This window comes from Centrocercus urophasianus, unplaced genomic scaffold (assembly GCF_019232065.1).
Source record: "Centrocercus urophasianus isolate 14NV4802_14NV808 unplaced genomic scaffold, USGS_Curo_1.0 seq_36, whole genome shotgun sequence".
Lineage (NCBI taxonomy): Eukaryota > Metazoa > Chordata > Aves > Galliformes > Phasianidae > Centrocercus > Centrocercus urophasianus.
Window position 1 is genome coordinate 1 of NW_024884933.1, and position 24,636 is coordinate 24,636.

The 24,636-nt window shown below is 51.6% G+C and overlaps 2 protein-coding genes and 3 long non-coding RNA genes across 5 annotated transcripts; all 5 read right to left on the reverse strand.

Annotated features, from left to right (window-relative positions):
- Positions 1-2,864: 2,864 nt before the first annotated feature.
- LOC122167204 lies at positions 2,865-4,822 on the reverse strand. Its single transcript, XR_006170982.1, has 3 exons — positions 4,360-4,822; positions 2,987-3,347; positions 2,865-2,900 (listed from the first exon to the last, which is right to left on the reverse strand). It is a non-coding gene; the product is annotated as an uncharacterized LOC122167204 (long non-coding RNA).
- A 1,051-nt stretch (positions 4,823-5,873) lies between these two features.
- Positions 5,874-10,066, reverse strand: LOC122167181. Its single transcript, XM_042831594.1, has 3 exons — positions 10,026-10,066; positions 7,981-9,907; positions 5,874-5,923 (listed from the first exon to the last, which is right to left on the reverse strand). The coding sequence occupies exons 2-3, from the start codon at positions 9,278-9,280 to the stop codon at positions 5,874-5,876; spliced, it is 1,350 nt and encodes a 449-aa protein (XP_042687528.1). The 5' UTR covers positions 9,281-9,907; positions 10,026-10,066.
- A 2-nt stretch (positions 10,067-10,068) lies between these two features.
- LOC122167219 lies at positions 10,069-11,407 on the reverse strand. Its single transcript, XR_006170985.1, has 4 exons — positions 11,345-11,407; positions 11,028-11,096; positions 10,402-10,732; positions 10,069-10,099 (listed from the first exon to the last, which is right to left on the reverse strand). It is a non-coding gene; the product is annotated as an uncharacterized LOC122167219 (long non-coding RNA).
- A 1,867-nt stretch (positions 11,408-13,274) lies between these two features.
- On the reverse strand, positions 13,275-15,904 carry LOC122167218. The gene is made up of 3 exons (XR_006170984.1): positions 15,099-15,904; positions 13,640-14,125; positions 13,275-13,535 (listed from the first exon to the last, which is right to left on the reverse strand). It is a non-coding gene; the product is annotated as an uncharacterized LOC122167218 (long non-coding RNA).
- A 3,859-nt stretch (positions 15,905-19,763) lies between these two features.
- Positions 19,764-24,636, reverse strand: LOC122167317. Its single transcript, XM_042831810.1, has 7 exons — positions 24,584-24,636; positions 23,690-24,327; positions 23,311-23,367; positions 22,314-22,382; positions 21,919-22,017; positions 20,728-20,875; positions 19,764-20,543 (listed from the first exon to the last, which is right to left on the reverse strand). The coding sequence occupies exons 1-5, from the start codon at positions 24,634-24,636 to the stop codon at positions 21,953-21,955; spliced, it is 882 nt and encodes a 293-aa protein (XP_042687744.1). The 3' UTR covers positions 19,764-20,543; positions 20,728-20,875; positions 21,919-21,952.

Below are 24,636 nucleotides of genomic sequence, written 5' to 3' on the forward strand. Positions count from 1 at the left end.
CAGTGGATGGAGAGCAAGAAGAAGTGGCTGGGGATATGGAGATCTCCCTTCATCTTGATTCGAGTCACAAGACCAGTAGCAGAGTCAACTCTTCTACAAAGCTAGATGATGGGGGATTAAGAAAAAGCAAATCAGGGAAACAGCATGAAAGAGATGGCTTCCGGAAGGCCAAGCAAAAACTGGGCTTCTCTGCTTCAGAACCAGAGCGGATATTTGTTGAACTGTCCAACAGCAGCTGGTCAGAAATGTCCCCATGGGTGATTGGCACTAATTATACACTTTACCCTTTGACTCCTGCCATAGAGCAGAGGCTCGTTCTTCAATACCTGACTCCCTTAGGGGAATATCAAGAGGTGAGCGTATGTATGAAGGTGGGAGGACTCTGTCAATTCTCCTGACGCAACTGTCAGTGGTACTGTGGGGAAAAGTTGAGAGCTATTTTATCACTCACCAGTGTTTCCTAATATGACTAAGATCAGTAACGTTTTCTGAACTGTTGGCTTTCAAATTGATGAAGTCATTATTTTGAATGGTGCCTACCAAGTAATACTCGAACCTGAGCCTAGCAGTTGTCTGGAACAGTAGTTAGAGCACAGTGCTAGGAATCTTATTCCTGGAACCTTATACTTGTGGGGCACTTGTGGGGCACACGGGGGCACTTGTGGGTCACAGGTCACTGTTGGGCTCTATGGGTCACTTGTGGGGCACTTGTGGGTCCCTTGTGGGGCGCTGGGGTGACTTGTGGGGCACAGTTCAGTTGTGGGGCTCTATGCGTCACTTGTGGGTCACTGCGGTGGTACTTGAAGGGTACTTGTGGGGCACTTGGGGCCACTTGTGGGTCATAGGTCACTTGTAGGGCTCTCTGGGGCTCTTGTGGGGTACTTGTGGGTCCCTGCTGTGCCACTTGTGGGGCACTGGGGTTGTACTTGTGGGTCACAGATCACTAGGGGGGCTCTTTGTGTCACTTGTGGGTGGCTGTGGGCCAAGTGTGGGACCATGAGTTGTCACTTGTGGGTCACTTCTGGGGCATTGATGTGTCACTTGGGAGGCACTTGTGGGTCCCTGCTGTGCCACTTGTGGGTCAGTGGTGGGGCAGTGGGGCAGTACTTGTGGGTCACAGGTCACTTGCGGGGCCCTCTGGGTCACTTGTGAGGCACTTGTGTGGCAGTGGGGGGCACTTGTGTGTGACAGGTCTCTTGTGGGGCTCTATGGGTCACTTGTGGGGCACTGGTTGGTCCCTGTGATGCCAGTTGGGGGTCACTTGTAGGTCAGTTATGGGGCGCTGATTTGTCACTAATAGGGCACTTGTGGGTCTCTATGGGTCACTTGTGGGGCTCTGATGGGGCACTTGAGTGTCACGTGGGGGTCAGTTGTGGGGTGCAGATGTGTCACTGGTGGGGCACAGGTCAACTGTGGGGCTGTATGCATCACTTGTGGGGCACAGGGGGGCACTTGTGGGTCCCTTGTGGGGTGCTGGGGTCACTTGTGGGGCACAGTTCAGTTGTGGGGCTCTATGCGTCACTTGTGGGTCACTGCGGTGGCACTTGAAGGGTACTTGTGGGGCACTTGGGGCCACTTGTGGGTCACAGGTCACTTGTAGGGCGCTCTGGGGTACTTGTGGGGTACTTGTGGGTCCCTGCTGTGCCACTTGTGGGGCACTAGGGTTGCACTTGTGGGTCACAGATCACTAGGGGGGCTCTTTGTGTCACTTGTGCGTCGCTGTGGGGCAACTGTGGGACCCTGAGTTGTCAGTTGTGGGGCACCAGGGTGGTACATGTGGGTCACAGGTCACTTGTGGGGCTCTATGGGTCACTGATCATAGAATCATGGAATCACCGAGGTTGGAACAGAGCTCCAAGCTCACCCAGTCCAACCGCTCAGCCATCGCCAACAGCTCCCACTGAACCATGGCCCTCACTGCACAGCAGCTCCTTCGCACATTGGTGCACAACTTCCTGTGCTGCAGTTCCCGACCGTTTCCCCTCGTCCTGTCTCCACTCCCCACTGAACAGAGTCCGGCCTCGCCATGCTGCCCCCACACCTCAGATATTCACAGACCTGGATCAGTTCCCCCCTCAGCCTCCTTTTCTCCAGGCTGAACAGACCCAGCTCACTCAGCCTTTCCCCATAGCACAGATGCTCCAGGCCCCTCACCATCTTCGTGGCCTCTTTCCAAGAGATTCCTGTCATTTCTTTTCCTCCGCTTCCCTTGCAGTGCGTTAAAAACAAGCCAAAAGCTTTGTTGCCCTCCTTTGAACACGTTCCAGGGCCTCAATATCTTTCCTGCAGGACACAGTACTCGAGGTGCGGCCTCACTAGTGCTGAATATAGGGGAACAATCACCTCTCTGCTCCTGCTTGCAACGCTGTTTCTGATGCAAGCCAGGATGCCATTGGCCTTCTTGGCCACCTGAGCACACTGTCGGCTCATGTTCAGCCGAGCATCAATCAATACCCCCAGGTCCATTTCCTCTACGCAGTCCTCCAGCCACACCGCCCCAAGCCTGTAGCGTCGCCTGGGGTTGTTGTAGCTGAAGTGCAGGACCCGGCATTTGGCCTTGTTGAAACTCATCCCATGGGCTTCAGCCCAGCTCTCCAGCCTGTCCAGGTCCCTCTGTGGGGCCTCGCTACCCCCAGGCAGATCCACACTTCCAGCCAATTTGGTGTCATCTGCAAATTTACTGAGGGTGCACTCGATGCCCCTCATCGAGGTCATCAATAAAGATATTGAAGAGGACAGGCCCCAGCACCGACCCCTGGGGAACACCACTCACCACCGGTCGCCAGCTGGATTTGACTCCATTCACCACCGCTCTCTGTGCCCGGCCCTCCAGCCAGCTCCTTACCCAGCCAAGAGTGCAGCCATCCAAGTCTCGGGCTGCCAGCTTCTGCAGGAGAATGCTGTGGGAGACAGTGTCAAAGGCTCTGCTGAAGTCTAGGCAGAATGCCCACCTTGCCTCCCCATTTCATGTAATATTTGGCTTTACCATCACTCCGTAGCTGCGTATCCACGGTCAGCATGACTGTCATTCTGGGAACGCACGGAGTTCCTTGGCAGGCTGTGGCTCAGGGCTTTGGCAGGTGGCTTCTTTCCTGACAGTCCTGAAGGCTTGAAGTCCAGCTGCAATCTCATATCCCAAAATGTCACTTGCTGCTGAGTTATTTGTGCTTTCTGTTGAGAAACTCGATAACCACTTAAACCGAGAAATTCCTTCCTCTCTCTGCCTCCCTCCAGGGCCCAACCTTCCCTCTGTATTCCACCATCGTTGCAATCTCAGCTCATTTCAACGCAGAAAACACGTACACACGAACACATGACACAGAGCACAGCCATCTCTGCCCGTTTCCCTGTGGGAGAACGAAGCAGTGGATTCAGGACTCTGCTCCCGCTCCGTAGCTCAGCTACGCCTCACTCTGCCCACACTCACACAGCACCCGCTTGGCCAAAACACAAGTTCGTTCGTCCTGATTTCCTCGCAGGACATCCAATATTCTGATGCTGTTCATTCAGACGCACGGCACCCAGCATTTACAGCAGAGCTAACAGCAACCACATAACCTGTAACTGCTGTTATCACAACCAGGAGGACACAGATAAGCACTTCACAGGATGCCCACTGTATCCTGCCCCCTCAGGACAGCCCCACATCCCTGCCACTCGTATTTGTGCCCCACGTCTTTTTACCCCACATCCCTGCCCCAAACCCCAGCCCCAGATTCCAGGCCTATATCCCTGTCTGAAATCCCTGCCCCACATCCCAGCCCAACAATTTCTGCCCAACATCCCAGCCTCACATCTTTGTGCCGCACATCAGACCCCACATCCCAGCAAGTCATCCCTGCCCCATGTCTCTGCCCCACAGCCCAGCCCCCATCTCTGCTCCAAAGCTCTGCACCATAACAGCCCAACATCTCTACCCCTACGTCCACATCTTCCTGCCCCATACCCTAGACCAATACCCCATAAAAGCCCCACATCCCAGAAACCACTGAATCTCTTGTCATCATTTGTAGGCTTCTCTGAGCAATTTCCTCACTGCTAAGCTGAACTACGAGTAAAGGAAAAGAACCAGTGGACCTAACCAGCCTGGGCAGCTTCCTGGCTATGTCCCTGACCCAGGAAGGCAGCACACTTCCCAGTGGTTCGGGTCCAGCCTGCGGATGGGGCCCTGCATTCCTCCGAGAAGGGAGTCGCCCACCACGGCCACCCTTCCTTTCCTGGCAGCACCTTTGGCCTGCCTGGCTCGCCAAGCGCATCAACAACCAAATCCCAGATGTCAATCAGTACGGATACAGAGAGGTCAGGCTGGAAAGATCGCCGCATTAGAGAGGGAGAATCAGAAATGAACTGAGAGCTTACCTGTGACATGGGACATCCTTCCCCAGAGGCAGTCGGTCCTTCAGTGGGGCCCAGGAGAGGCGCAGCCAGGCTGCAGCCCTTCTGCTCACACAGCTGAGTTGCCTTCAATGCGCTCCCGAGGCTGACTCAGTGCTCGTCTCAGGGGATCAAGGAGAGGACGAGACGAGCCTGTATGGTGCAGAGCAGCTGTGGGGCAGGGATGGGGTGGGTGGTGACGCGACGGGGGAAGCGATGCTGGCATGCAAAGTGTCAGAAAAACTGGGAGAGCATGGGACGAGGTGGAGAAAAAAGATGGTAAATGATGGGAAAGCAAGGGAAAAGAAGAGAAATAGGGAAGTGTGGGAAAAGGGGGGAAATTATTGGAAGAGTTGGAAAAGTAATTCTGAAAAGCTGTGCAAAGGAAACACAGAAATGAAATAAGGGAAATTCAAAGCAAATAAAAGACAAACAAATTTAAAGAAAGAAAAGAAGAAGTGAGAGAGCAACACAAAGCAAAGCAGACAAAAGCAAAGCTGAGAAACAAAAGTAAAAAACAAAACAAAAAAACAGTGGGAGAAAAAGCAAAGCACAGCTCTGAAAAACAAAGAAAACCAGTTGGAAAAAAGGAAAAAAAACAAAAACCAAGCAGACAAGCAAAGCAAAGCAAAGCAAAGCAAAGAAAAAAGCAACGCAAAGCAAAGAAGCATAAAGGAAAAAGCAAACCAAACCAAAGACGAGGAAAAAAGAAATAAAACACAGAAAACAACAAAGAAAGAAAAGCAAATAGGAAAGAAAACCATTGCATAGCAAAGGAAAATACAGCAAAGCACAGCAAAGCATAGAAGAAAAAAACAAAGGAAACGGGAGGATTCTGGGAACTAGCAGACAGGCGGAGGAAGCGAGGCAGAAGGCCAGGCTGTGTCTGTGTGTCCGTCTCGCTGTTTCTCCAGGTCGGCACTGATTGGGCAGCCTGCAGGACTACGGCTTCTGAGCCACCAGCAGATTCAGAGCAGAGACAGACGTGGAAATCAAACCCTGCAGGCTGGACCAGCACAGAGCAGCTGTGTTCCACCAGCGATGCACAACCACCCTGGTGCCACGGGCACAGCTCCCCCAGAGCTGCACACCATCAGCAAGAAGCGTGACTCAGATACAGGCTAAACTAATTCATGATCCATATTCATTACGTTCCTGAGAGTTCATTAGCATGCAGACCCTCCCCCCATCGCGCCTGCACCGTGGGGCGAAGATTTGTGGTTTTCATCACGAAGGCTCCTGGTCTTCCTGGCTGCAAACTTCTAAGCCTGCAGGAGGAGCAGCCCCCAGGCCCTGGGCACATCTCTCACCTCCCTGCCACACATCCTCAGGCTGTTCTCAAACCCTTCTCTGCATGGCCTTCATCCCTCTCGCTATCCCAGAGCCAGTGTCTGCCATCCCTTACTTTTCTAACAACCTCCACATCCTTGCTTCTGTAAGCTATCTCTAACTACCCCTATCCTCAGCCTCTGTGAAGTCCTTTTCTCACCTTTCACTTCCTACTGTGGGGCCCTCCTCTCATCCTTCAGACTAAAGTGCAGTGAGGACACTGGGAAGAAGGCAGAGCAGAAATGGAGTTTAGAGGCAGGAGTGAGGAGACAGAAGAAAGAAGAACAGAAGTGGAGCGCAGACAGAGAAGGAAGAGTAGTGAGGACAGACACAAAAGCACAAGTGTAGATGCAGAATAAAGAGCAGTGAGGAAACAAAAAAAGCAGCATCGTAACAGGAATCGTAACAGCATCGTAACAGCATCGTAAGCAGGTGCAGATGAAAGAAGCGAATTCACGGCAAAGAAAACAGCAGAAGAGTTTAGATGCAGAAGAAAGAAATGAATCACAGAATCACAGAATCGTAGGGGTTGGAAGGGACCTCTGGAGGTCATCGAGACCAACCCCCTGCCAAAGCAGGTTCCCTACACCAGGTCGCACAGGTTTGAAGAGGAAAGGAATAAAGAATAGCAGAAGAGGAGCAGTAATGCAGAAAAAAGAGCAGTGAGGATGCAAGGAAAACAGCAGAACTGCAGATGCAAATGAAAGAGTGAGGATAAATGGAAGAAGGAGCAGCCAAAGTGGAGAGCGGACACAGAAAGAAGACGTGTGTGAACACAGGGAAGAAAGGAATGCAGACAGAACCAAGAGGAGAGAGGGAAGAAAAAGTAGAAGAGGAAAGCAGATATAGAAGAAAGAAGCAAGGAGATAGGGAAGAAAACACAACAGAGGAGGAGAACAGATGAAGAAAAAACAGTGAAAATAAAAGGAAGTAAGAACAGAAGAAGAGGAGTGCAAGTGCACAAGAAAAAGCAGCATGCATACAAAGAAGAAAGAACAGCAGATGTGGAGAGCATACGCAGAAGGAGGTGAGGACAGAGGAAAGAAGGAACAGCAGAAGAGTAAAGCTGATGAAGACGAGTGAGGATGCAGGGAAAATACAGCAGAAGAGGAGTGCAGATGGAGAAATAGGAGCGAGGACACAGGAGGAGGAAGAGAAGAGGAGGACTGCAGATGCAGAAGCAAGAGTAGTGAGGACAGAACAGCAGTAGAGGAGCGCAGCTCAGAAGAAAGGGCAGTGAGTAGACAGGAAAGACAAGCTACAGGAAGGGAGTGCAGATGGAAGAAAGTGCAACAAGGACAGGGGAAAACCAACAAAAGTGGAGGGCAGATGCAGAACAAAGCGGAGTGAGAACTGATAGAAGACAGAAAAGGAGGAGTGCAGATACGGAAGAAAAAGGAGAGAGTAGACAGGGAAGGAAGAGCTGCAAAAGGGGAACGCAGGTGCAAGTGGAAAGTGAATTCACAAGCAAGAAGACAGCAGAAGAGTGCAGATGCAGACGAAAGAGGAGGTATGAGAAAGGGAAGAAAGAACAGCAGGAGTGCAGGTTAAAAAAATAGTGAGGATAAAGAGAAGGAAGGACAGCAGAACAGGAGTTCAGGTGCAGAAGAAAGAGGAGTGAGGTTACAGGGAAGAAATGAGAGCAGAACAGGAGTGCAGATACAGAACAAAGCAGTGAGGAGACAAAGAAAGACGACCAAGAAAGGAGTTTATATGCAGAAGGAAGAGGAGTGAGGATACAGGGGAGAAAGAACAGCAGAAGAAGAGAGAAAATGCAGGGGAAAAGGAAGAAAGGACATGAGGAAGAAAGAACAGAAGAAGAGTGTGGATACAAACAAAAGAGCAATGAGGATAGATAGAAGACTGAACAGCAGAAGAGAAGTGCAGATGCAGCAGAAAAAGGAATGACTAAACAGAGAAGAAAGAATAGCTGAATAGGTGTTCAGATACAAGTGAAAGAGCAGAGAGGATATGGGGAAGAAAGAATAGAAGAACTGGAGTGCATATGCAAAAGAAAAGAAGAGAGGGAAGAAAGAGCAGAACAGTAAAGCTGACACAGCAATGAGCAGTAAGGAGATGGGATGCAGACAAAACAGGAGTGGGGATAGGATAAAGAAAGCAAAGCAGAAGGGGAGTGCAGATGCAGAAAAACAGGCAAGTGTGGATATAAGGAGGAAAGGAGAGCAGAAGAGGACTGCAGCTGCAGGTGAATGAGAAGTGAGAAGACAGGGATGAAAGATGATGAGTGTGATGCAGAAAAATGAGAAGTGAGGTTACAAGGGAGAAAGGACAGATGCAGAAGAAAGCGGAGAGTGGAGAGAGAGAAGGAAGGAAGAGCAGAAATGGGGTTCATATGCAGATGAAAGAGGAAGGAGGGAAGAAAGGAAAGCAGAAAAAGAGTGCAGATGGAGAAGACAGGAGAGAAGACAGGGAAGAAGTATGAGAAAATGATGACTGCAGATGCAGAATAAAGAGCAGTGAGAAACTGGAAAAAAAAGCAGCAAAAGAAAGAGGACTGAGGATTCGAGGAAGGAAGAACTGCAGAAAGGGAGCGTGAATGCAGAAGGAAAAAAATGAGTGAGGATAAATAGAAGACAGAACAGGAGGAGTACAGCAGCAAACGAAAGAGGATTAAAGGAGGAAAGAACAGCCTCCAGCAAAGTGGAGAGCAAACAGAGAAGGAAGATGTGTGAGGATACAGGGAAGGAAAGAACAGCAGAAGAGGAGAGCAGATGCAGAATAAAAAACAGTGAGGATACAGAGAAGAATGAACAGCACATGTGCAGTGCATATGCAGAAGAGGAGTGAGGAAACAAGGAAGAAAGAACAGCAGGAGAGGAGGGAGGACGTAGAAGAAAGAGGTATGAGGATGCAAGGGAAAAAAAAACAGGAGAGTGAGAATGCAGGGGAAAGAGCAGTGAGAATACAAGGCAGAAGGATAAGCTTTAGAAGAGTGCAGATGCACAAGCGAGGATAGAGGGAAGAAAGTACAGCAGAAGAGTAGAGTGCAGATGCAAATGAAAGAGAGAAAAGGCAGGGAAAAAAAGCAGCAGAAGAGTGCAAATGGAGAAAAAGAGAAAAGAGAAGAAAACGAGAAGAATGCAGAGACAGATGCAGAAGAAAAAGGAATGATTATACAGGGAAGAAAGATTAGCAGGAAGAAAGAACAGCAGAAGAGAAGTTCAGATGCAGAAGAAAGACAGGGAGGAAGCACAGAGAAATGAACGGGAGAAGAGTGCAGATGCAGATGAAAAACAAGTGAGGAGACTGTAAAGAAGATCAGAAGAAGTGGGGAGATGCAGAAGAATGGAGTGAGGACAGAATGAGAAAAGAACAGCTGAAGAGGAGTGCAGATGCAGAAGAACGAGAAGTACGGAAAACGGAAAAAAGTACAACAGAAGAGCAGCGTTGATGCAGAGGAAAGAGGAGTGAGGAGGCAGGGAATGAAGAACAGGAGAAGTAGAGGAAGAGTGCAGAAGAAAGAGGAGAGAGCATAGAGAGAAAAAAAGAACGGCAGGAGTGCAGATGAAGGAAGAGTAAGAATATGGAGAAGAAAAAATAGCACAATAGGAGCCATGATGTGGAGAATTAATAGCCAGCTGAAGAGGAGCAAGGACAGAGGGAGAATTACTCAAAGAGCAGAGGACAGCACAAAGAGAGAACTGCAAAGTAGATGAGCCGCTGCAGCAGGAGGATGAAATAATGCAGAAACAGGGCAGAGGAGTGAGGAGAATAGGAAAAGAGCAGGAACAGGCGGGGAGAACTGAGAGGAGGGAACAGAGGAGCAGGAAGTGCAGAAGGAGGAAGAAGAGAAATAATGGTGCAGAGAAAAGAAAGAAAAGTACAGGGAAAAAAATATAGAGGAAGGCAGCAGAGAGGAGAAGTTAGAAAAGGCAGAAAAGAGAAGGGAGGGAAGGGGTTTCAGGGAAGGGATTGCAAAGGTAGAAAGGAGGAGAAATAAACAAGAGAGAAGTTGAACCGCAGTTGATAACGAGGAGGTGGTGCAGCAGCTCACTGGGTGCCGCTGGACAAATCAGGCCATGCGCTCCTTGTGAATACAAAACTCCAATTGTTTATTGATGGACTGCAACCAGAGGGCCAAGTTGGGCTGCTGCCACAAAGCCGCTGCCTGCTGATGCTCCTCCACTCAGTCCTTCAGCTGCAGCTTCTCCATCATCTCCACAAGGCTGTTGATTGCGGAGGACTGGAAAGAAACAAGGCAAGTGTCAAAGCAGCACACCGCTTCCCCCAGTATTCCACAACCTCCTTCATGTCTGACAGACAGAGAACAAGAGCCGTGTCTGTGCTCGCCAAGGACTCACCTCTGCATGTGCAGCAGCAGCTCTGAGAGCAGCCTTCTTCATTTCTGCTCTCCTTTCTTTCTGTCGTCGTCTTTCTATAGAGCAAGAGAAGAGAAATTCAGTTTGTCAATAGCAAAACCACGGAAACACGGGTACCATGAAAACAGACTGGGAAATCTCTCAGGAACGGGTATTTGCAGTGGGACGAGCAGAAGGCCATCGTGGATTTCATGGGAAAAGATAGGATTACACATTCTGGCACATCCTTTGGACTTGGTAGCCTTCTACTCTTTTCCCCTCCCTGCAGAAGGGAAGAAAAAGCAAAGCAAACCCCAAGCAAACTTCACGTGCTTGACAAGGGAAGCACCTCACCAGGGCAGCTGCAGCATCTTCTTACCTCTTCGCTTTGAGGTCCAGAACCGCTCGGTCGGCACTGGGGCAGGCCCAGGCTGTGCTGATGGAGCTGGCACAGCACCTCTGCTCTGATGCGGGCTCTGAGCCTTCTCCCCATTGTGCTCCACTTTCACTTGTTTGTTGTCAGGACACAGCTCTGCTTTCTGCTCCTCCTCTTCCACTCCTTTGCGCTTTCTTGCAACCATGGGAGAAGGAGCAGTTGGCAACTGCAGGAGAAGCTGCTCCCCCTCTGCTGGGACCTGCTGCTTCAGGAAGCCCTCCAGCCTGGAGAGGAGTTTTCATGTAGGTTTCGCCATTTGGATCAGCACCTCTCCCTGTTAGAAACAAGAAAGGGGAAGCAGCAACATCTAATGAGTCCAGCACTACATTCAGTCTGCAAAACAGGCCATGATACTAGGAAATCTCATCTCCAGTGTTCACAGCAATGCACCTTAGGATCTTGAGTGAACTGTGGGCTTACATTTTCAATTGGGACAGGAAAGGTAATTGGAATCCCCAGGGATTAAGACCTCAAGCAACATGCAATGACAGCAGTCCCTGGAAAGGACAGACAGAAAGCCTAACTAGAAAGACAGGGCACCAAACCCAGATGCCTGCTGTGTGTTGTACCTCTCTTGGGTGCTGTGCCGCTCTCCTCGCTCCTCCCCTGCCTCCCTGAAAGCCTGTTTTCATCAGCTCCTGACAGAAAGGAAACAAGACAGACATGAAGAGCATCTCTTTGGAGGAACATTTTAGCACAGCCAACCACAAACTTCTGCTCCTCAAGCGTAGTTTCTTCAATTTGCCCTTCTGCTGCTACAATGGTCTGCCATTTCTGCAGTCAGCAGACATCTGCAGGGCCCTTTCCCCTCTCCTCCATCACACGCACCTTCACGCAGCCCTGTTTACAGGCAGTACCCACACCACAGCTCACAAGAGCTTCTTACCTGGGGAGGCTTTCCTTTTCCCCCCATGCCCAGCACCATTCCACGGACCCGCAGGCTCCATCCCTACAACAACAGATTGAGTGTTGGTTTCCCAGGAGCAGCACTGTCCTGTTAGCCCACATCCACCCCAAAACCAAAAGACACTGTTCTACAGCCAAAACAGAAGCTGATGGTTAAACTGCAGTGCGCTTACACAAAGCATTACTGCTCTCATTCCTGCTCAGGTGGCAGCAGAGGAACCCAGGTCTGCACAACAGCTCTGCATTCTGCAGAGCAAAGCTGCATCAGCAAACAAAACGCTACAAAACGCTGCACAAGTTGAGACATGGATTTTTTTGTCTCTACAGGGAATTCATTCAGCTCTGAGCGCCACCACTTACACACAGACTTCTGTCTTACTGCTGCCATCAGCTGTCACTGTCAGCCTCCCTAATGCTTCCACAACGGTTACTGGACATCCCTACAGCACTGCACCAACTCAGAAGTAATACTCATTCTTCCATCCTTCATGACAGAGGACTGAAGAGACTCACTTTTGCATGGTGCTAAGGATGGTCCATCCCCATTGCGGCCCTCTGCGCGCTGCAGGGCCCAGCTGGCACTGGGGCAGCCTGCTGGCTGCTGCTCCCTAGCATGGGGAACAGCCCGGCGCTGCTTCTGAGGAGAGAAAGAAGGGGGGCCCATGGATACAGGCACCAATGTTTGCAAAGAGATGCAGTGTTCCAGATCGTGCCAGAGAGCGCTGAGTTATCACTAAAGGAAACATTGGGAGCGCATTCACAACATCTGCACAAGCTGCAATTTCTGGGCATATCCAGCTTTCCTATCGTTCAGGTGCAGAAGACAGGCGCTCTCAGACATCACTTCAGGGGTTACACCAACACATCTGCAAACACCAGCATTATTCCGAGGGAAACAGGGTCAGAGGGAAACAGGTGCCACAGTTCAACCCATGCAAAATTACCGTGCGCAGCCTTAGCTCTTCACCATCATTTCTTCCCCACCCTGTACTGCTGCAGGCAGCTAGAACAAACTTCTCAGCAGAAACCCAGAGCAAACATGGCAAACCACAACCAGGTACAGATGGCAGGAGGGCAGCGTCCGCTCTTGGCTCCCACCCTGCCCCAGCAGGTTAAGGAGCCTGGCAATGCTGTCCTTTGCTGCACCGCACAAGCCAACTGGTTACTGAGCTCACTAAGGACCAGCAGGGCTCCCCCTACTCCACCCCTTCCCCTCCAAAACCAGAGAAAGGAAGAAAACCCAAGTTAGAGAAACCCAGTCATATCTTTCCACGCGCAAAGCAGGAATGGGAACTGTGTCTGTGTCCCTGCTGGGACATGCTGGGGAATGTCTCAGAGGAAGCTCAAGTTCCTGGGGTCCTCTCCACAGGGACTGACCCCCCGCTGCTGGAAAGAGCTGGCTTCACTCTTCAACTGCCTCAGTCCCCAAAACCTCCTTTTGTAAACCAACCCGAAAGAAAGAACCTGCAAGTGAAAAATAGGAAAAAGCATTTTCCCAGCTTTCTTCTGCTATGCAGTTTAAGCTATCAGGCAGGGCAATACTCAAAACCAACTACTAATGAGAACTGTCTCCAAAATACATCCAGCTCCCACGCAGCTGCCATGAGTTCTGACAGCAAGCGTTCTTCTCCATCTCCTCAATAGTTTTGCACCTTGAAGCACACGGCTGGTGTTGCTGTCGTGAAGAAAACTCCTTTTGTCTCACCGCCAGCCTGGACAAGGGCTGACGCAGCGTGCCCACCCCAGCCCAGCTTTCCTGCTGAGACACCCAGCACCAACCCCAGCTCACCTGGCCACTGCTCAGCCGGAGCTGTGCCCAGCTCTCACACACGCCGCAGCGCTGCTTCCAGTGGGCTCTCACAGGAAGATCTCTCAATGAAAGCACAGAGCTCAGTCTCAGTGTGCACTCACTAGAGCACCAGCTCTGCTCCCAGCTGGGGCACAAACGCTCCCAGCCCGGCAACCACTGTGACCTCAGCAAGTGCCTGCATCACCGCTGTGCTTTCATCATAGACAAAGGAGTGGTCACCTCCCAGATCCAAATTTTAGGGAATCTGGAAGTAAAATACTTGAAGGAAATTGCACACAGAGATGGCATGTTTTGCTATTCTTTTACACAGAGCAGAAGGGCAAAATGGGAGATACGTGCAGCAGCATCAACACCCCAGTTGCTAAAGGAATAGAAAGACAAATATCAAAAGTCAATACGTGATTCTGATACAAGGAGGGAAGCTAATTTTAATATCATTTTTTATCATTTAAAACAGGCACTCACAGTGGGAAAATCATAGCCCTCAAATTCTGACATAAAATAAAGCCACAGCCCTGCCACGAAGGCCGGCTCATCAGCACCAATTACCACAGCAGCACCTGGCAACTCACGCAAAATGAGCTGTGCAGAGAAGACTGCTGCATTTCTTCTTCCCCTGCCCCAGAAATTTGCTTTCCTACCCTAAAAAGGAAAGGACAAAAAACCAGGCAGGGCGCAGGCAGGGCGCAGGCAGGGCGCAGCGCATGCTGAACCTGCAGAATATTTGACACTTCCACCGTTCCTCCATGAGCAATCCAAACCTTCCATATCCACTCCTGCTTTCACCACTGTTCTTACCAAAGCCCTTTTATCAGCTGGGGCTCCTCCCTGTCCTCAGCAATAGCACTCACAGCACACAGATGCATCTCAGCTCCATTTCTTTTCCGCACCTACCCTGTGGGGACCGTGGGTTTCCCATCACAAGGCTCCACACACACTGCCTTCAGCTCACTGAAAGGAGGCAGAACTGATGCAGTCAGGCTGTCCAACAGAAATCCAGCTTCTCTTCTCATTCTCACAATCCTTCCAGCAGTTCAGTACATCTGCCCAGCAGAAGTACACTGCCATGCCCTGGATTCTCAGCTGTCTTTTCCACACACTAATCCATCTACCAACAACGCGTGCACAGGATCCAAGAAAACAAATAGCTACACTCAGTGATAACCAGGTGTCATAGTTCTATGTTTTTGTTTTTGGTTTTTTTTTTGTTTTTGGGTTTCAGTATTCCACATCAAAACATCATGTAGTGTACGGGGCATTAAAGTGTCACTGCCCCAGTCCCAGGTACCTATCCCTGTACATTACAGCAGTCACGGGATCTGGCCCTTCCGGGTGGAGGGGCACTCTCTTGCTGCCTTGCAGTGGGTGCTGGAGGGTGCTTTCCTAGCCGTTCCAAGCTTTTCAGGTTTGAATCGGTCCCAGGAACTCTCTCTCTCTCATCTTGTCTGATTTATTAATCCCAATTTCAATTAAATTGTATATATTGTGTCATCTAGTATTCCGATACTATAGTAAAATAAGTTTTCCTCCATAGATTGTCGCCGCTGTTCTTTTCCTCCCTTCCTTCTTTCCCATTTTTGTGGGACTGGGGTGGGGGGGGTGGGGAGGGCAGAGGCCTGTCGCCCCTGTCACAGACATAGATTGATCTGGTCAACTCCGTGACACCAGGGCAAGGAAAACTCAGACACAGAACAACCCTAAGTCAAAGCACTACTCCAAAACACTGCCTCAAGCTCCCCCTCAGCTCTTTTCTCAGAAGGCCACTCCTCTGCTTTTTCGTTCTTTTCCTCTGATTGCTTGCACTTCTGTGCAGCCAGAGCTTGGGAGAAAGCTGGGATGTAAACTGCACAGAACTGCCCCAGGAGCCAACACACAGAAAGCCTGGGCAGAAAGACAGTGCATCAAGTCCAGACTTGCTGTGTACCTGTACGTGTCCTTGGTGCCTTCTCAAGCTCTGTCTTCTTCCCCAGCCTTTCTGCATAGCCACGCTGCACTGGATGGCTACTGGTATCAGCTTGTGGCAGGGAGAAAGCAAGAAGTACTTGAAGAGCAACTCTTTGGAGGAAGATTTTGGCACAGTCACCCACAACCTTCCAGTTTCCAAGCACGGTTTCTTTAATTTGCCTTTCCACTGCTCTAACATTCTACCATCTTTATAGTCAACACAAGGCACTTTCCTCTCTCCTCCATCACACGCCCTTTCATACAGTCCTATTTAGCTGAACACACCCAAACTACAGCTCACAGAATGTTCTTACCCACACAGGCTGCCCATTTTCCCCTTTCTCAATAAGAGCCAATCGAATCCCATGCTCCATCCCTAACACAAAGGACAGCATTTCCACATCACAGAAAGCAGTCGCCAACTGAATCCTTATCCTTTAGGCCACATCCACCAAAATCCCTCAAATACACTGTTTCTATAGCCAAAACAAACTCATTTCTCAACTGCAATGCACTTACAGAAAGTATTGCTAGTCTCATACCTGCTGAGAGTGGCAAATCAACCCCCGTCTGCCTGACAGCTCTACAACGCTTCTTCTCCTTCTGCGCAGCTCCTGTGGCAAGCCGGGGCTCAGCTTTCCCACATTCCTGCATTCCTGGAAGGCTGCATTTTTTCATTCTTTGCCTTGCTTTGCCTTCCTTTGCTGTGCAATGGTTAGCTTCCCTACTTGCTTTCTCTACATTTCTCACCATCCATTGCTTTTTGCTTTTTAATCTCTTTTTCTGTTCTTTTCATTATTTCAACTTTGCTCTTTTTGGTTGTGTTTTGTTTTTTTCATTTTTTAGTATCTGTCATTTTTCTCTTTTTTTTTTTTTTTGTTTTTTTTTCCTCTTTTTTTTTGTTTCGTTTCCCAGCCCACTGAAGTTACATTACATCCACCTACTGACCCCCTTTTATTCCTTTCATCTTCTTGTTATCTGCTCCTCTCCAGGGGCCTTTTCTCCTTGCATTACCCTGTAGCCCCCCCGTAGCCCCATATTGCCCTATATTTCCCTATAGCCTATGCAAGCACTCTGTAGCTCCCCCACAGCCTTTTATATGCTTATATCTCTTTATATCCGTAAAATCAATGAATATACAGTTGTTATAATTAAGAAACATAGAGGGAAGTTAGGCTAAACAAGCTACCACACCGAAGAACAATGGATGGGAAGCTTGCCCTTGTCCTGGACTCACTGAGAAGACTCCAAGAGGAGCAATCTCCACAAGAGATCCTTCCCCACCAGCAGTCAGCTCTTAAATGGGTCTGGGAGAGGTGCAGCCAGGCTCCCCTTCCGGCAGCACAGGAGCACTGCCTTCATCTGTGCTTACAGGGCTGACTCGGTGCTCCCCTCAGGTGGGCAGTCAGAGGCTCAGGCCGCAATTCAGCAGTTCCCGTACAGCACCCCTCCGCAGCCCCCTGTCGCACCTCTTTCTCCATATCACACCTACAGCCATCTCCCTGCAGCCCCAAGTCCCCTTCTATCCCACCTATTTGCCCCCTATGTTTATTGAACCATACTCTCTTTTTTCCTCCTCCCAGCCCTTTATATCCCTCCCCATAGCTCTCCCCAGGCCCCTGTAGCCCACTATCACCCTGTATCGCTTCACAACCTTCCTGTAACCCTACATCCCACCAATATTGCCCCATCTCCCCCTATAACTCCCTATAATCCCTGTATTTGGGCCTATGTCTGGACCCTCTAGCCCCACATCCCTCCATAGCCCACCTTATACCCCCATTCATCCCCCCATAGCCCCTCCCAAACCCCCCAGTGCTCCCCATAGCACTGTTTCCCCATAACATCCTCACAGTCCTCTATTGCCCCAAATCCCCCATATACCCCAATTCCCCAACACAGCCCACAATATATCCACACGCCTCCCTATACCTCACAGCTTTCTGTAGCCCCCACTCTCCCATATCCCTCCCCAGCTCTCCACAGCTCCCTATCCCCCCTCTATTTCCCCATTATTCCCCTATATCTCTCCCATAGCTCCCTATAGCCTCATATCCACCCCATATTCACAGCCCGTCCTGTATTTATCCCACTTCCCCACATCCCATCCTGTCTGCATCCGCATCCCAGTCCCACTCCCAGCCCCTCACCCCGCATGAAGCCAGGTTATGGCTGCCCAGGTGCCCCCTGTCCCGGTGCCGCTCACCGTTCCCCCAGCTCCGGCGCCTCTGTCCTCAGCACCGCGGCGCTCGTGCCGCGGTTCCATCTCGGTGCTTCCGGACAGCTCCGGCGCACAGCAGCGGTGCCGCGCGGGGCGACCCGGGCTGGAGTAGCAGCGCCTGAGGGGAAAGCGGGGCAGCTCCGACCCGGCTGCTAACGGCCATTCCCGCGTGCCGCGCCTCAGCCAATGGGAGCCGGCGGCGCTGCCACTCACCAATGGGAGCCCGGGGGCAGGACAGAGCTGCACCGGACCAATGAGAGCCCGGGGGCGGGGAGGTGCGGGGCCGCTGATAGGAGGAGCACTGGCATGGGGCGGGGCGGTGATGGGGGCGGGACTTCAGGGTGCGCCCTATTGCTATAGGGGGTGGGAGATGGGATTGGGATTGACAGGTGGGAGATGGGGATGGGATGTGGGATTAGGATGTGAAATTTAGGATTGGGATGTGGGATATGGGATGGTTATGGAATGGGAGATCGGTAATTGGAATATATATGGGATGGGCCTTACGTAGAATGAGTGTCCTTCTTTTCTGTTTCAGTATTACTGCATAAGCCGAGCTGTCGGGTGTACTGTGTCATCTGTATATTCATTGATTGTATGATAATATATGGAATGGATGTGGGGATATGGATTTAGGATGGATATGGGGTAGGAGATAGGGATAGGATGTGGGGGTATAGATATGGGATGGATTCAAGATGGTTATGGGGTGGATATGGGATGGGATTGCTATGAGATGGGGTTGTAGAGGTTATGGGGCCATAGGGGCTACGGGGCCAGAATGCTGTCGAGACATCTGTCTGCAGAGTTACCCCTGCGGTGTGAGATGTGCAGCTAAAACCTCAGGGAACACAGGCTTTGTTTGGACATCACGTTTTTGTAAGCATTGGGCGACTTTGCTCATCATCCCGCCACCCTGCTAGTTTGGCATGGCAGGAAATGGCAAATCTATTTTGCTCAGTTCTGTTTAGCAGCAGTTTAAGAAATAGGCGAAAAATTAAGCAGGGACCTGATGATAGATTTGCAGATGACAAGATTCACACTCGCTCACTGACAGGACATCCCATATCAAACCATGAGAGTGCAGATGCTCTCACGCGTGAACACACACGCAAACACGCAAAACAAGTGTGGACAAGTGAACTATCTCAGCACCTACTGCTGTGAAACGAATGCATGTCGTTAAAACAGATAAGGAAGGAAGGAGGTGGATGGAAGAAGAGCAAGCTGGCTTCTGCTTACAGTTTGCCTCCACCTGTTTACAGCAAATACAACAGGCCGCCATTCCTCATCAGGTCGTAATCCAGGCTGACTCCAGTGGGCTGACTTTGCCCTGGCTTCCATTGGCGGACAGCCTCGAGGATTTGGCAGTACCTGGGAGGCATCCCTACCAGAGGAGATGCCCATCACAACCTCCACCACCTCTCTGGGCAACCCGTCCCAGTGCTCCCCCACCCTTACCATAACAAAGGTCTTCCACATGCCTGCATGGCACTTCCCAAGTTCAAGTTCTAGGCCACTGCTTGCTGTCCCACTGCTGCACACCACCGAGAAGAGCCTGGCTTCATCCATGTTCCTCCCACCTGCCCTCAGGTATTGGTCAATGTTAACACTCGCTAAGAATCTCTAATTGCAGGGTCTGAGATGATGGAGATCTGCCCGGTGCTTTTCCACACTGGCCCCCTTGGATGGCCAAACCTGGTTCTTTCCACCAGTTGCACAAACCTGAGCACTTGCTGAACTCACCCATTCCAAACTACCCCCATGGGCCGTGATTTGTGTCCAGATGTACCAGGCTGCCGGGAGACGAGTGACTCCAGGATTGGCCTCGGGCAATGGGACACGAGGCAGAAGGCAGGGACAATCAGGGCATCCCCTAACGCCCTTATTCACTGCTGTTTGCTACCCAGGTGCAAGCAGGGGCGAGGTACAGAAGGAGAACCTTCATGTACTGGTCCTCCACCTTTTGTCCAAGTGCACCAAGCACTGGGAGGCCTGGCAGAAGGGGAGAACGTGGGGCATGGGAGTTGCACCGCCACAGCTGATACAGGCACTCCAGCCTCCAGCTAAGGACTGCCCCAGAAACCAGCACTCAGACTCCAAAGGAGCCCAACGCTGAGTTTTACCAAGTAGAGAAGGAAGAAGCACGAAGTTTAAGCCTTGCACATGGACAAACTTCTGTGCCAGAAGTTCTTGGTTCTTTTCACAGTGAAGGAGGCCAGCCAGAGGATGCATGGCAGCTTGACTCTGATCAGCAAGGAAAGAAGGAAAAACGGAATGCAAACACGGCCAACTTCTACCAGTTGAAATCTGCTTCAAGACTTGTTGCAAAATCTCAGCTAGAAAAAGTGTCACCTCAACAAAAAAGAAAAAGAACAGCGCTGCTTGTTAGTTTTTAAAACTATTTTTTAATATACGATAAAACCAAGCAGTCACGCTGCCAGTCATCTCAGATCATCCCATGAGGAGCTCATCCACATCCTGCTCACGCTTCACTCGAACATCAAGTGGAGCAGGGGGTCGTCTTGCAGATGGAGTGAGGCAAGAATTGTGACAGGATGTTGCTGCATTATGGACTCTTTGCATCGACACAATCATCCGTTTCCAGCAGGAAATCACTGAGCTCGGGAGGCATCGTTGTGTCCAGCTCATCATCTGAAACCTCTGTAACCAAACTGGAAGGGACCAGCCCTCTCGTGCCATCCGTCAGCTCTCCCAGAAACCAGCCGTCCTCATCCACATCTCCAAAGACATAAACGTGCTGTCCGGCAGTCAGAGGAAGCTCGCTTTCTGGGTCCTCATTAGAACCGGTAGCTGTGGCGAGCTAAGAATCTTCGAACTCGTCCTGGGGAACAGAGGGTGAAGGGCGAATGCTCTGCCACTGATCCTCCGCTTTCACTTTCAGGGCCATCCTCTGACAGGAAGCAGCATTCACCCACAGAGCACTCACCCAGAGGTCTGTTCCCATGGACCTCTTTCATGGCTTGGAGTTCACGCTCCAGGTCTTCCAGACGAGTCTGAACACCTCTGGCCTCTGGGATGGCAGAACGGAATGGACTGAAACTATTGCTGAGGCTCTTGTTTGCTTGGGCAAGGATCTCTCTCGTTGCCTCTCCACTCTCCACTTCATCTCCAGCTGGAATTCCCTCCCAGACGGTGTCAGGATGAGCTCACTCTGCTGCTCTCTCTCCCCTCTTGCACACACTGAAAATGAGTTTCAGAAAGCCCTACTCACTGACAGGAAATAAGGGCAAACTTGGAAGACCTTGCGACATAAATCATGACAGCGTACTGCCAGCAGCTGATTCAGCTGCCCAGGATCCTGGCACCACAAAAACTTCATTGCCAAATGCAGCAATGAAATGGCTGGGGGAAAAAGACAACTCACAGGCATTTGTTCCACGTCCGCGACACAGCGATGCAGGCCAGCACCAGCGCAGACAGCAGCACAGCTGAGAGCAGCACCATCACTGCCACGTGACGCTGCCGCACAGATCTGCCAACAGCAGCCTTTGTGCTTTTCCCTGCATTCAGCCCTGGAAGAAACGACAACACCCCACCTTACCTTCACCTCATTGCCCTCGGGCCGCTTCGTTCCCAAAAGGACAAAGCTCACAGCCCTCTGGGAACTGGGAGCGGTGAGAGGTGAGCAGCATCACACAGGCCTTCTCTGGCACACGGCTGGCACAACTCCCCACACCCCACTGAGCTCAGCCATTTTCAGAGAGCTGCTCCTGGCCTCTTTTACAACACGTGCTCTGCGCTCACACGCTCAGGTTCAGCTGCTGACCTGATGTGCAAGAGCAGGCAGGAAGCGCCTGCTGGCACTCAGTGACTCTGGTGACACTGGACAGAAATCTCCTGGCATGCCAGTGGTTTGCACTGCCTGTGTTCATCCATTTAGAAAGACATAGGACAGTCGGATGAGATGTGTTCTCACATCGCACACCTGAGCTGACCCAACCTCGAGCTCAGGCCAAGTCTGCTGGCCTCCACCCCCCAAATCCACCTGCGACCTCCTCTGCTGCCACGGGCATTTGGGCACTCCCACGAATTGCAGGGTGCCTACCCTCTCACGCCTCCTGAGGAATCAACTCCTAAGCAAGGCACTCACACGCTGTGCTGTGAGCATCACCAACCATCACATTCCACCATCACAGCCAGGCACCTTGCAGGCTGAAATTCAAGCTCCAACAGGAACACCTTCAGAATCGACATCTGCACATGGTTTCTAGCATTAGCAATGGCAGCCATCCCTGCTCGGGATGCTCATCCTGCCTTGAACTAGCCCAGTTGCAGGGAGGGCTTTGTATTAACAGAATCGCCGCACTTGACATTTGCTGCCATCTGGGTCTCCACAAAGCAGCTCTGACAAGTAATGGTCATGCTGGGGGAGCAGCTGCCCCTGGGTCTCGGCTGGATGCAGAAGTGGCAGCAGACCATCTCTGGTGCTCCCCAGTGCCTGCAAGGCATCGCGTGGAACACCACTGCAGCACGGCTCTGAGCAATGCCCTCCTGCACACGGACATCAGGCCTCAGCTTCCCGAGTCTCACAGTGAACAGACTGAAGTATACCCACCACGAGCTGCCACGTCCATTTCCTTCAGCAGCTCTCACGGATGGTAAGACCCCTGGGAGAATTTCCCTCTGTTGGATTCATCCTTTCCCCTTTCCAGACCTGCATGGAACACATGAAGTTAAATGCCATGAGCACAAGGTTTTGAAGACCAGCGCTGAGTCAACGCCATCGGTAAAACAAACCACCATCCCTGGGCATCCACCTGGGCTCCAGCACAGGAATGAACCAGCGACTGAGCAAAGCCCTCCCTGGGGGCACTTCTGCAAGCCATGAAAAGTTTCAGTCGTGCACAACAGCATCGCTGAACAGCGGAGCGTACGGGGGAAGCAGTGCCATGAAATGGCACCGAAGCAGGCAGTGAGAGCTCTCCAAGGAACTACAGAGCCGTGACTTACCCATGCCATCCGCCCGGGTTTCGGTCTCAGAGCTCAGAGGGGAAGCTGGATCACCTCCTCCATTCACATCTGCAAACAAACGCAGCACAGAGCAATTCTAATTAAACATCCTCCCAATCGGGGATGCAATTAAAGCAGGGGATTCCTTCGTGACACTGCTCTCTCCCTTCCACACAGGAGCACCTCAGAAACAGTTCCCAGGTACACGCAGGGACACCACGATCCTACAGAACTTACACCGTGTAGGGCTGCCCAGAGGAACGCCCTCCTGGAGCTCAGCCCTCAGCTCGACTGCGTGGTGCCGCTGGCTCTGCACAAGGCACAGGGAGCAGCTCAGGGCTGGAGCGGCCAGCAAAGACGGCTTTGCAAGGCAGGCACTGCACTCTGCACACAGCCTGACCCGAACCTTCCCTTCTCTTCCACAGAGGAAGCAGGAAGTCATATGGCACTCAGAAAGAAAATTAAAGCCTGAATGAAAACTAACAGCTCTCAGGGACTCAGCTGTGGGATCGCCCCGCGTCTCAGGGACCGGATTGAACCTGGGCTTTGGTCAGCCGCTGCCTGGAGACACGGCTGGAATCAAGGACAGCTGAGAGACATTCCCATGGCATGTGCCCACCTCTCTTCCTTACTGACATGCAGTGATGGAAGGGGCTCAATTAAAGGCATGGGGCAAAAGTCCCAAAGCTGCAGAGAGGCCCGGTGACCTGACGGCTGGTATTCCACAGCTTTCAAAATACTTTCCCCAGGCCACGGGAAACAATTCTCAGAGACCTCCCAGAACAGCATTCAGCTCCTTCCAATTGTCTCATTGGGAGATCTCTGAGATAGAGAGGCAAAGCCAACACGACGCCGAGAGCACAGAGCACCCAGGAAACAACAACCCCCCATGCTTCCCGTGGAGAAGAACCCACTGGCCAGTGAAAAGCAGAACCCTTGCTGAACTATCCCAGCCACACATGAACAAATATCAAGGAAACAAAGCCTGGTGACTTACCTCCAGCATTCCCCTCAGGCTCATGGACAGGATTCCGTTCTGATTCGCCAGCAGGGCCTGCAGGCACAAGTGTGATCAGACACAGGTGAGGAGAGCTTCCACTGCACGTGGGGGCCTCCTTTGTAACACTGGCAGACCTGTAAGATCTGGCGGTGGGTCAGGGAATGGCACAGCCCAAATACGAAGCTCTGGGCTCTCTCAGCTGAAGAAGGGCAGTGGTGACCTTCCCACCGAAATGTGGCAGCTCTCCCAGCAAAGAAACACTCAAGGCTCATCTGTGCAAGCCCTTCAAGGCACAGACAGACTTGGAAGACCTTGTACCCGAGTAAACTACGAGGGCATGAGTGTTTCTGCCTTCTAGGAAACAGACACAACTTACCTCTGGGTTGTGCCTTGGGCACAGGTGTGAAATCTGGATCCAAGAGGTCATCCAGAAAGAGAGCACCGAGCTCATCATCTAGAATCAAGAACAGATGAGAGAAGGACCCACTGCACGGCGTGATCTCCTTCCCCCGCAGTAACTGGATGTGGGTCGTGGGACAGGCTGGGAGAAGGACTCGGGTCCCGATTTCCAAAGTTGCAGAGCGGCCAGGATGAGCTGCAGGCTGGCACCTGGCAGGGCACACAAGACTCCCTCCAGGCCACGTGCCGCATCCCTCACAGACCACAAGGAAGAAGATGCAGCCCCTCGGGGCTTTCTTACTGGGAAGGCTCTGATGCACACAAAGGAAGGCTGCACCGAAGCCCTGGAGGAAAGCACATCTGTCTCCTCCTCTGGGCTGTGGGCCGGGGCTCTGTGTTGGAAACTGGGAGTCATCTATGGGGAGTACCACAAGCTTGGGGCAGAAAACGCTCTTGTGTCTCCAGCACACATCTTCTGAGCTCTCCCTAGGACACCTCCCTCCCAGGATGAAGGCTGTGCTCCAGCCAGCAAGCAGCAGAGCCACGGCCCGACCTGGCGGCACGGCTGGAGCCAGGCCTGGGGAGCAGCGCTGCCCAGCTGCTCCTGCTCGGCTCCTGCGGTGCAGCCCGTCACCCCCTGCCCAAACCCCCAACCCCTGCCCTGGAAGGCAGCCCCAGGGAAGAGCAGCACAGGGCCGTGGGGACACAGCCTGACTTCTCGCCCCAGTGCTGCTCAGGTTTGGTCCCATCTCTGCCCACCCACCTGCTCCCGGTGCTCGCCACGGAGCAGCGCACATCTCCCTGAAGCACACAGCCATCAGGAGGAAGAGGAAGACAAGGCGGGCAGGGGCAAAGCCCCCCACACTCGCACCATGCTTCCACCACCACCGCCACAGCCACAGTGAGTCGCACAGAGCGATGCAT

What these genes read in the sequence shown, in the direction of transcription:
- LOC122167317 (XM_042831810.1), bottom strand. Translation starts at nt 24,636, where the DNA reads ATGCATCGCTCTGTGCGACTCACTGTGGCTGTGGCGGTGGTGGTGGAA. An exon ending in GCGGTGGTGGTGGAAGCATG is followed by an intron (nt 24,328 to 24,583) that starts GTGCGAGTGTGG and finishes GCTGCACCGCAG; the next exon opens with GAGCCGAGCAGGAGCAGCTG. An exon ending in AACCCGGGCGGATGGCATGG is followed by an intron (nt 22,018 to 22,313) that starts GTAAGTCACGGC and finishes TGTTCCATGCAG; the next exon opens with GTCTGGAAAGGGGAAAGGAT.
- LOC122167181 (XM_042831594.1), bottom strand. Translation starts at nt 9,280, where the DNA reads ATGGCTCCTATTGTGCTATTTTTTCTTCTCCATATTCTTACTCTTCCT. An exon ending in GCATCTGTCCTTTCTCCCTT is followed by an intron (nt 5,924 to 7,980) that starts GTAACCTCACTT and finishes CCTTCTTCCCAG; the next exon opens with TGTCCTCACTGCACTTTAGT.